General features: G+C 38.1%; 3 protein-coding genes across 3 annotated transcripts in view; 2 read left to right on the plus strand and 1 right to left on the minus strand.

Moving 5' to 3' along the window:
* The first annotated feature begins 4,527 nt into the window (after nucleotides 1-4,527).
* Nucleotides 4,528-6,325, plus strand: LOC108753442 (translin). The gene is made up of 5 exons (XM_018495001.1): nucleotides 4,528-4,714; nucleotides 5,297-5,399; nucleotides 5,503-5,718; nucleotides 5,842-5,921; nucleotides 5,992-6,325. The coding sequence occupies exons 1-5, from the start codon at nucleotides 4,631-4,633 to the stop codon at nucleotides 6,244-6,246; spliced, it is 738 nt and encodes a 245-aa protein (XP_018350503.1). The 5' UTR covers nucleotides 4,528-4,630; the 3' UTR covers nucleotides 6,247-6,325.
* A 441-nt stretch (nucleotides 6,326-6,766) lies between these two features.
* On the minus strand, nucleotides 6,767-9,232 carry LOC108753441 (glyoxylate/hydroxypyruvate reductase A-like). Its single transcript, XM_018495000.1, has 4 exons — nucleotides 9,039-9,232; nucleotides 7,769-8,143; nucleotides 7,045-7,409; nucleotides 6,767-6,970 (listed from the first exon to the last, which is right to left on the minus strand). The coding sequence occupies exons 1-4, from the start codon at nucleotides 9,133-9,135 to the stop codon at nucleotides 6,839-6,841; spliced, it is 969 nt and encodes a 322-aa protein (XP_018350502.1). The 5' UTR covers nucleotides 9,136-9,232; the 3' UTR covers nucleotides 6,767-6,838.
* Nucleotides 9,233-10,106: 874 nt separating this feature from the next.
* Nucleotides 10,107-11,439, plus strand: part of LOC108753423 (enhancer of polycomb homolog 1) — a 6,318-nt gene continuing 4,985 nt past the window's right edge. The window contains exon 1 of the mRNA XM_018494967.1: nucleotides 10,107-10,607. Coding sequence (XP_018350469.1) covers nucleotides 10,455-10,607 — 153 coding nt within the window. The 5' untranslated portion in view covers nucleotides 10,107-10,454. The remainder of the gene's footprint in view (nucleotides 10,608-11,439) is intronic.

The raw sequence follows: 11,439 nt of genomic DNA on the forward strand, positions 1-11,439 counted from the left end.
CAACCTTTAATCCAATTGGAACGTAAGAAAATATCTGTTTCTATAAATATAAATCCATCGGGATAGCATTGGTATCATGTCGCTGATGACCCTAACATTTACGTCGATGCATGTTACGTTCGCCCTTGTTTATGTTAAGCTGTGTCTACAATGAGATGTTAAGGTGTAAAACTTAAGCCTTAAGTCGTAAGAAATTGACCAATCATAGTCGATTGTTCTCCTCACATTTACTGTGATTGGTCAATTTCTTACAACTTAAAAGAAGGTTTAAAGGTCGTTTGCGTCTTTGCTTGACAATTGAGATACCGGATGAAGATGAAGAAACTTCGAGAGTCTGTACTATTTTTCCGTCTATTTTTCCAACACGAAAAGAACGACTTTGCTGAAGTATCCAAAAAGTAGATACAGATCTGAAAATAATTTTGTTGGACCATCAAAATAATTGTGTGACAATCTCAAGCACCCTGAACAATGGCTGCGTTCAGCAGAAAAATCAGCTTTACAACTGCTGTAAGATTCTTTAATATGATTGATTTATACATTTAAATCCAGTGAGAAACTAAGGGCAAGACTAATCATATTAAAAGAATTTAATATAATAATAAGACGATAACGTTTCTCTCTCGCAAAATATAATCGTGGGAAGTATATAAAATAACGTGAAATGTGAAGTAGCACTAAGCTTTACAATTGCATTATAATTACAATTAAGAAAAAAAAACGATGAGCATCACGGTTATACATTTTTATTCTTAAATCAGATAAAAATTATTATAATGACTGGCGGGCAGGGAACAATGCAATCTCCGTGCACGTTGCTCGACGGAATTCTCAAAGGGCGCGTTACGTGCTTCCTGCTTTTTTTTTTTTTCAAATTATTCTCTCAGGCATCCGTTTCCATATTTATGTGTATAAATATGATTTGTTACTCTGGCATTTGCACGCGCTGAGCTTATGCTAAATCCGCGCAAACCTGTTTAAACCGCGCAAACATTGAATCATAAGCCGCTTCAGCAGCAATTGCGTCGCTACTGTGACTGCGACGTACATATTTTGTCTGTTTGTCCGGCGATTTGTAAGTAATGTAGTGAAAGTAATTGCAAAAGATCGGGTTTGTCTCTAAATCGCCCGCCATGCGACTTGTTTTCAATCATGCCGGTTATTCAAATTTCCATTCCATACGTGTAACATTTTTTTTAATTAATATTAATATTACCACACTGAAAAAATCTACTAAATCTTAATACATACTTTGATTGATACTAATCAAACATTTACATTCTCACCGTTGCCTCTCGACACCGTCAACCGCCCAAGAAACACAAAAATCAATCAGAAAAATCAGAATCACTTGATTTTGATTCTCAATAAAAGATTCTCAATAAATTTTGTTACTAAAAATCAAAATAAAGTCACTTTGACTTTCTCTTGATGTTTCTTGGTCGGATTCGCTCTGGAAATGTCACTCTTCTCGATCGTGCGAGAAGGATTTTCTCTTTTCCAGGGAATCGCGATCGTTGCTGTACAGCACGCGAGGTGTTACCCATGCGAATCGCGTGCAAATATCCCCCGTGTTGTTGACGGGAACGTCTCGGGGTCAGGAAGAGGTAAGGAGGGACGAGAGGTCCCTTTACACGCCGGTGAGGCCCGCGTTATTTTCTCGCCAAGATAAGATCGGCATCGCTAAAAATAGCGCACAACGGAGACGAGGAGCAAGAGCGTTCCCGAGGTACCACGAATTTACGACGATCCGCGCCGGCAGGATATTTTATTGAGATTGATGCCTGCCGAAGAGGAGAGGAATGCGAAGTTTAACGGGGTCCTCCCGCCGTTGACCTTTATCGACGTCTCTTCCCCCCCCCCCTGCTCCTCCTCGTATATAATCGTACTTCGTTTGCGTACGTACATTGTATATGTATGCGGGCTGTTGACCGCTTTACATAACGAGGAAAGATACCGCAAAAGCTTTCACGAATGTTATCGGCGCCATTACATCGCGCTGCGTAAAATGTCTTCAACGCCGGTTTTCAGGCGAGATATCGGATTATTTCTTTTTTTTTTTTAATCTCGACAGAACGCGGTGGAATGAATCGCGAAAAATCCGCGTGCATTCGAAGTAATCGCGAACGGAGTATAGCGCGAGGTGGTCCGCGCAGCCGGCGAAGGCCGCCGCAAGGCCGAGTGCCTCTCTTCATCGTTTCTTCATCGGACCCCGGATGGTAGAAACGCGACTCGCACGCATAACGAGAGCACGATATAATTTAACAGGATCTCGCGAATCAATCTTCGTTAAGTATACGAGGCTCCAAAAGTAACAATTTCTATACAGTGCATTCAGAGCACATCTTGTAGACGTCCATTGAAGACATCTCTATGTCCTGAAGATGTTCCCAGGGTGTCCTTTGATCGGATGAAGTGTGCTGTGTGAGAGACGAGATTAAAATTGATCTACATTAAAGGAATATACATATTGATATTCTGATGTTTGTTTCCATTAATTTAAAATTAACTTTGGTCCAACTAATCTCTCGATTCAACTAATAACTAATAATTACTCTTCATCTTTTTCTAGTTCTAAGAAATAAAAGAAGATGAAGAGTAAGTTGAACTGAGAGATTAACATTAATCTACATTAGTAGAAATAGGTGTATGAATTATATCTATTTCTATTAATGTAGATTAATCTCAGTTTAACTTACTTTTTAGCCTTTTCTAATTTTTAAAACTGAAAAGATCAAAAATAAGTTAAACCGAGATTAAAGTTAATTTATGGTAATAGAAACGGACATCAAGTCTATTCTTTTTAAATTGAACTACTTGCACAATTCATCTTTTCTTTTTGGATTGGTTTCACCAATCTCCAATAGCTTGGTCGGTTGGATCGATCGTGATTGATCAATCCTAATTAATTCTACTTAACAAATGCGATTGGTCAATTCCAATGGAATAATCGGTCAATCGAGTTAATCGGAGATGGTGAAACCGGTTCTTTCACTCTGCGACGTAAAAAAAAAAAGGAAAGATAAACTGTACAAGAAGTTCAGTTAAAAAAACAAGCCTATTGTTACCAAAACATCGGCGAAGAGGTCAAGATCGAGAAGGAAGAGGAAAAGGATCTAACGATCAAAATCGATCATGTGATTCCATCAAGAATCTGGTCGAGGCGTGGAAAATTCTTCACGAAAAGATCTCGGAATGACATCAGTTTCCGCAACCTAGTCCGATAAAAATCAGATGGAAGCGCGTTTTTCCGTCGATCGTTTCCGATAATCGAGCATGGATTCCTCGCGACTCCTCGCACCGATTAACTCGAGCGAGCGAGCGATCGCGCTCGTGAACGTTCAACGTGGGCGCGCGCGGATTTTTCCATAAAACGAGTCCCTCGCCCTCCTCTCTCGCCTGCTCTCGCCATGGATGTTGCTCAACCGCCAGCCAGTGTATCGGGATCAATGACACGCCCGCGAATTCTCTCCCCCATTGGAGGGATGCGCGGGATTGGCGTCCTCCACGACCTGTGCGTGATCAGTGATGCTGCGCGGCGGGCGGCTTGTATGCAGAATTCCAAGCCGTCGCTGCCGCCTTTCTTGAGTTCGCGCGCGCAGCAGGACCTACTGGTTTCTATTTATATACCTCGAGCACGAGACCTTGCGAACGCCCGAACGGACGCGGCCGACGCGGCTCGCTCACTAATGCCGCCTCTCGCTGTGCTCGCAGCTCGCAGATCGACTCGAATTCGCTACATCGTGCGCGGCGTCTAGGCCGTGTTTTCGAGTTTCGACCCTCCGCGCTCTAACATTAACCGAAATACAGAATTAAAATATAAGCGAATAAATTTATATCTTTCGAGAAATTTTATTAATAAGTACAAAAATATCATTTGCGAATAGACAGATAATTTCAGAAAGTTTATATCTCCCATTCATGAGAGAGAGATTTTTGAAAAATCAAATATATTTTCGTCTTTAATTGTCCTAATTTATATGCAAATAAAGATAAATTTATCAGGATTGATTACAAAAATCACAAACATTAATAACTGATAAAATTATATAGCGCTGTTTCTCTCGTATATTATGAATCAATAAATGACGTGCGTAGCAGGTTATAAAATTGCGTAGAAATATATGCATAACATACTTAATAATAACTCTGATTTAATATTGAAACTTAGATAATTAAGCTTTAGTAAAAAATAAAGTAAGAAATAAATTATCCCGAAAGAAATATTTTGTTTAAATGCAATAAAACGGGGCTATATTTTTTGTTTCGTAATAATGTATAAGTATCTCTGTTATTTGCATATTATATTTGAATAATACATAATATTATTCATTTTTTTTTATCAAGTGTAAAAAGATGAAATTTAGCGCTGAACGAATCGCCCAACTAGTGCCATCTAATTGTAACTTGACGCATTAAAGCGCGCGAAAACCGTCTAGTGTCGCCATCTGTAAGCGAACCAACGAATCACGTGGCCACGTAGTATGCTCGGCGGCGCATAGATGTTGCGTCGTTGTTTGCATTGTTGTCGACGTTCATTCTTGTTCATTCGACAAGATTGATCGGTGTGTGATTTGTACACACAGTCCAGTATTGCGCGAAAGTGACTTTTCCTCGGAAATAAGACACCATGGAAGACACCATGTCCTCTACAATAACGGAGATGTTCACTTCGTTCCAAGACTGTCTGAACAACGAGCAAGAAATACGCGAGGTGCGTATCGACGTTTTCGAGAACGGACTTTGATTAGGTTATGTTGTGAACTTGATCGCGTGCAATTTTATATCTTCCTATTCCAAATTTCTTTTCCATTCTCATTTTTGAGAGGTTCACGAAAGCGTCGCTAAAATTTAACAGCTTGTCTATTGTAACACTAATTCCACATTCTCAACGTAAATTGTCATTTTGAAGAGTCACTCTTTTGAACTCTCAAAGATTGAAAATTAAGCCAGTCTTTTTCAAGACTGGCTTACTTTTCACTTTTTAGAATGAAATTCCACTTCAAACTCAGAAAGTATGTTGAGGGGTGTTACCAACTTACTTCTTGTGCTGTTAAAAGCCAGATTGTTTTCTATATCTTTTAAGCTTGATTTTTGTTTTTGTATCTCTTACCTTTTGTCTCTTATCGCGTTTCTCTTTATTTTCTATCTCTCAAGATAAAACAAACTTTGTATCAGAAACATGATTGTTGATTGAACGATGACAAAGGAAGAGAAAAAGCAGGAGATAAAATCAAGATATAAGAAGCAAAGAGACAGCAAAATATGTTTTCATCAAATTTTTCTTTTTGTTTAGCAAATCCGTGTCATTGTGAAGAATATCGAGAAAAATTCTAGGGATATACTGATGACATTGCAAAATATTCACACAGTGCATCACACAATGGAGGAAAATATAAGTATGTTTTTAAACATAAATTTTTTAGAATTTTATAAATATATATATAGATATATATAAAATATATTATATATAATAATTTATTTGTTATTGGTAAATTACAGTTGTATCAAAATATTGTTCAAAAGCAAGAGAAATATTTGCGGACATAAGGATACAATATGCGAATCTTGCTGAAGTAGTACCAAACAATCAGTATTATCGTTACCATGACCAATGGCGTTTTGTCACTCAAAGGCTGTGCTTTCTAGTTGCTCTAGTAATATATTTCGAAATTAAACTCTTAGTTGACAAGAAAACTGTTGCAGATATATTAGGAGGTATATAAATAGTTATATTCAATGTTTAAATAATTCTGTGTATTTAAATAACATTTAAACATTTGCTCTTACATACTATACTTAATTTTGATAAACTCAGAATAATTTTCATTCTTCTTGCAGTAAAAAATAACAGAGAGGATGGCTTCCATTTGGATTTGGAAGATTTTTTACTCGGTCTGCTTCAGTTATCTGCCGAATTGGTATGTATTTCCTATAATGGTATGTATATTCTTTTCACATGACAGTTTCATAACTATATATTTTTTTTAGAGCCGTTTTGCTGTAAATAGCGTCACAAATGGTCATTACTCTTGGCCGATAGAAATCGCAACATTCGTTAATGAATTAAACGCAGGATTTCGGCTATTAAACTTAAAGAATGATATATTGAGGAAACGTTTTGATGCTCTCAAGTATGACGTAAAAAAAATTGAAGAGGTAGTGTACGACTTGTGCATCCGCGGTTTGGTTCCGTCCCCTCGGCCTATTGAAGAAACGCCTACTGAAGAGACGCCTACTGAATAGGTTTCTATATCTTTCCATAATATTTCACTTTAATATACCTCCATGTGTACAATATCATGCGAAGAGAGATATATGGTGTTCATGCATAATATATAATATAAAAATTTATATATTCTTTATTTAGATTTTTATACTTTAGATTACTAGCAATCGATAAATTGCTAATATCAAATTATTTCAGATATTAAGATTTTTTTATATTTAAAAACTGTTACTTAAAGTTTAATATTTCAATATTTAGCAGTATGTATCTAATTTATTTTACTTATTCAGTCAAAAGTAAATTATATAATTTATTTTGCGATCTTTATGTTATGACAGAGATATATATTTAATAGATAGTTTGAATCTAAAGGTACGTATCTTAAAGAACTGTATAAAAAAATGATAGGCATTTTATTTTATTTTTTGGAAAATTATAATATAAGTATAAGATTAAGTTGTATGTGACTTAAACTTTAATATCAAAAACAATTACGAAGCTCAAGATATCTAAAACATGTTTATTTCAATCTGTACGTATATTTTAACAATAAATATTTGTGTGTATGCTTCTTGTTATCGTGACGAAATACTGTATAACCCCAGACCTTTAATAGCCTTTATTAAAATCAAACACATTTATCATGCTTTCTCCGTTTACATATCTAGGATAATTCGCGGCGAATAGCTTCACAATATTATGAGCAGTTGTTATAGCTGAATTATGTGGTGAGATTGTTACCTAAACAGACAATAGTATTGTTAATTCTAAAGATTAAAATTTTTTTTAGTTGATAAATTGACAAAGAATAATACTTGTGGAAGGCTCCATAACTTGCTCTCCTTTGGCAATGGCTCTTTTTCAAACACATCTAAAATAGCACCTGAAATCCACTTCTGTTCAAGAGCGTTTATTAGATCCGTTTCTCTAATAACGGAACCCCGGCCTACGTTCATGAAAACTGCATCCTTGCCTTTGCAATGTTCCAAGACATTGCCATTTAAAAGTCCTATCGTGTCCTGAGTTGAAGGTAACACATTAATGATGTAGTCGCAATTTTTCAGGATGTCCGGCAAATTATCTACGGTTCTGTGTTCATCGAGGTACGGTAATTTCTCTTTCGGAACGGTACGTGTCATTCCCCAGATAGTTGCACCAAATAACTTTAACTTCTCTGCAACTATGTAAATATTAAAAGATAAAAATATTTTTATTGAAATTTTAATACTTGCTTACGTTTTATGTAAAATTAATGATGAATTCGGTCACTCACATTACACTAGATTAATATATATTAAAAGCTGTTTTTATATAAAGTATCTCTAAATTCAATAATTAACTTTGACAATGAAATAATACATGTATATTTTGTTGAATGACACGATAATATTATTGAGCATTTAATTGTTTAAAATATTTATGTGTTTTTACATTTACTTTGCTAATTTCTAATACATCAGTTTTTAATATATTTTTTTTAATTTATATATTAATATAATGCAAATGACCGAATTCGTTCTTTTGTTATTCGCAGCTTACCTAACTTTCCTATTGTTCCTACTCCTAAGATACCTATGGTTAAATCATATATAAATCTGTGGTTTATCAATTTGCCTTCTTGTTTCCATTCAGCAAGCCTTTGATTCTCATACTGTTGTCTCTGGTCACGCTCGTAGTTGACAATTTTCGCTATCACGTATTCGGACATGGCCAAACCAAATGACTCGCCCGAGAAACGAGTCAATATATAATCTCTTGGCGTGTTTTGCACATGTGGAATGAATTTATCCAAACCAGCCCAGGTCGCCTGTATCCATTTGACCGATGTCAACTTGTTTGCATAAGGTATTAATAAATCACAATCAGCTATTAATATTTCTGCCTCATTAAGTTTGGATAAAGTATCGGCTTGTCCTGTATTTAAAAAAAATACATATTTAAATGGCCACATGGATGTCTTTTTGAAGTTAAATATTTTGTCGTTACAACACTTTTCAGAAACAATGAGAAAATTTTCTTAGAATTTTATGTAGGAAGTCTGAAATATTAAAAAATTTCTTGAAACTCCTACAACTTCTCCTACAATTTCTAAAAAAAATACCTAAAATTTTCAGATTTTCTTATAAGACCAGAAGTCAAGAAATTTTAGAAATCTCAGAATTTTAGAATTCACGTGTACAACTCTAAAAAAAATATAAACTTCCTCAATACTTTTGAAAAGTGTTTCAATTTGCATAAAAGATCTATGAAATGTTCTATGAAGTTATAAAATTATTCAGAAATTCTGAAAAATTCTGAAATTTATACAAAAATTCTGAGGAAAATTTCAATCAAAATGATGCTCGTCTGTGTTTAAAAATTACGATAATCTGAAATTAATAAGATTTGAAACGCGTTTTTAGTAAAATAGATTTTTTGCACGTTCCATCATGTTTAAAAAATTAAATTTCTGCCACATTTTCGGCCTGTTCTTTATTGCTGCACTTTCTGAACTAGTACACATAGTGCAATAAGTTGAAGTGAAAATATACGTTTGTTTCAGTTTAACTTATTGCATCAGTTCAGAATGCAGCAATAAAAAACAGACATTTAGCACGGCGAAACGTAGTATGTAGTTCGAATTTTCCCGCGGCAGCGCGCGCACGCCCTCTCGCGGAAATGACGGGAGGCCGCCGCCAGTGGCAATGGGAATTCGACACGTGTTCGTCGCGAGGGGGTTATCGGCAGCACGCGGAACGATTGGCGAGCAGGTAGACCGCGGTCCCGAGGCTCGGTTGCATCGCATCGTGTGCGTGCAAAATACCGTTACCGGGTGATACGTCCGAAATGCGTAGATTCGGCAACCGCGAGCGCAGGTGGTAAGATAACCTAGGAACCATGGACAGGACAGCGATGATCTGCGTCATGTTGCACACCCAACTTTGTCGCGAACTCCGTGCAATTTCCGCAACGAGCGGGCTACGTGAGTCAAGCGATAACTGGCGATAACTGCGCCGTTTAATTTCCGCTCTCCCTTTTTCAATCGACGGAGGCGGTGACACGTGACGAGATATCACCGCGTCCGTCGCGCATTTGGCGCCGTTCGACGGCGACGTTTTGCGTAGATAATTTTATGTGCCTTGTCGGTGAACGCGACAGATTGATTTGCTTCATTGCAAAGTACTCCATTCTCGTTGTTTCTTCTAAATCTCTCATATTTCTTCCCCTAAAGCCCACAACGAACACGTTCTACTTTATTTTAAATACAGAGAACGCAATCGAAACGAATGGATCTCGCAACGCGAAGTGTCTCTCGTTTCGGATTTGGCGCGGTTCGACGGCGGTCCATAACTAACTTCAAGCACCCGCCGCACCGGCGACGACGCATGCGCAGAAACCGCGAGAATAATTCCAACTGAACGTGCCCGGGACGCCTCATTTTTCCTTGCAATAATAAAAAAATACCCGCTCCTTGTTGTATCGCAATAATTAAATATAATAAAACGAGAGGCACCAGAACGTAATCATGACAATATAGACAAAACAATGTACATTAATTTTTTTGGACAAAAGAATGTATGCTACATTTGTAAACTCTTGTTTCAGAATTAGGTGTTCAACGGACACGAATCTGCACGAGATTGTATTTGTATGTAACGCAAATATAAAGACATAAAAGAGTACGGATTTTATTAAACAATATGTCGACGTGCGTGTCATTCTGACTTTTTTTTTGTCGAGTGTATGATTAGTTGTGGAGCGACGTTTAGAGTAAAGTTCCGCGTGGAGCGAATACGGGAGTACGGTGTGTACTCGGCATACGGCTGATACGGCGGGAGCGTGGGAGCCAATAGGCGTGCGCGGGCCGCGTCACAACGGCGGCGATTCCCGCGCTGCGCACGTCGGCCCGCGGAACTGCACGGCGGCGGCCGAACGTGTGTTAAATGGCTGTGCGTCGGCCATGATGGCTTTGAGCAGGGACCGTGTCACGCAAACATGTTTTCAAAGTGATATATCTCGTTTGGTGACTGAGTGACCGTGCTCCAGCGCGATGGCCGGGGAACGATGAGGCCCTGAGCGCTCTCTGTGCCGGGTAATTCGGCCCCAGGGCCCCCAGCCAGGCCTCAATAGCCCAGGTCCACGGCGTTCCGCGAAACCCGAGGCCCCCCCAGCCGACCCGACTGGCCTCTTACGGTGCGGCCAGCCATCCTTGGTTGTCAACACGCGCGAGCCAGCCGCCCTCAGGATGAGCAAGCTGTCGTTCAGGGCGCGCGCCCTGGACGCCTCCAAGCCCATGCCGATCTACATGGCCGAGGAGCTGCCGGATCTGCCAGATTATTCGGCCATTAACCGCGCGGTGCCCCAAATGCCCAGCGGCATGGAAAAGGAGGAGGAATGCGTAAGTCGGAACGTCCAGCATCTCGTTCCAGCATGTTTTCCCCGTCCGCCATCTTACCTACGGCGTAAAATTTCGTAAACAACCGGCAGATGGCGGCCCACCCGTTGTCGTATACCCTGGAAAATTAACAATTTTTCACCTTTAACGCAATTACCAGCTTGCTCGCGATTCTCGCCCGTTCTCCCTGTACTCTTTTACCCTCGACTTGACTCCCTGCGATAGATGTCAACGTCTGATTCGCCTTTAATCGCGATCTCACGCGCCACCCTATGTTGCATTGACTCCCTACATCCCAAATGTCAAACATTTCCTTTCCTCATGCTCGGACAATGTCTTGGCGAGACCTTCTAGGTGCAAGAATCTTCAACCTGGAAACGATGACACGCCAGAATCTCTTTCTGCAGGAAAACTAAAAAATGGATATCCTATTGTTTCAATTCATTGACTTTGTATCACATATGTCGCGATAGACACTGTTTACAATTTGAAAGCACATTTGCAGTCGTGTAGCACTAAATCAATAAAGACATTCATAATTTTTCAATCTTCTGTTACGTCTTAATGTATCTTAATATAATAGTTTATTGATTAAATCTAGTATGATTTTTTTTGTATAATATATGTTGTAGTAGAATATATTACATTGAAGATGAGATTCAAATAAGCTCATATTCTATTGTACTTTGATTCATACGTAATTTGACAATGCTTATATATAATTATAATATTCAAATATTTAACTACTCCTTTGAAATGAGTCTCATAATAAAATTATATTGTTGAATTTATTTAAGTTTGTCTATATATATATATATATATATATATATATATA

This window comes from Trachymyrmex septentrionalis, unplaced genomic scaffold, assembly GCF_001594115.1.
Source record: "Trachymyrmex septentrionalis isolate Tsep2-gDNA-1 unplaced genomic scaffold, Tsep1.0 scaffold7, whole genome shotgun sequence".
NCBI lineage: Eukaryota > Metazoa > Arthropoda > Insecta > Hymenoptera > Formicidae > Trachymyrmex > Trachymyrmex septentrionalis.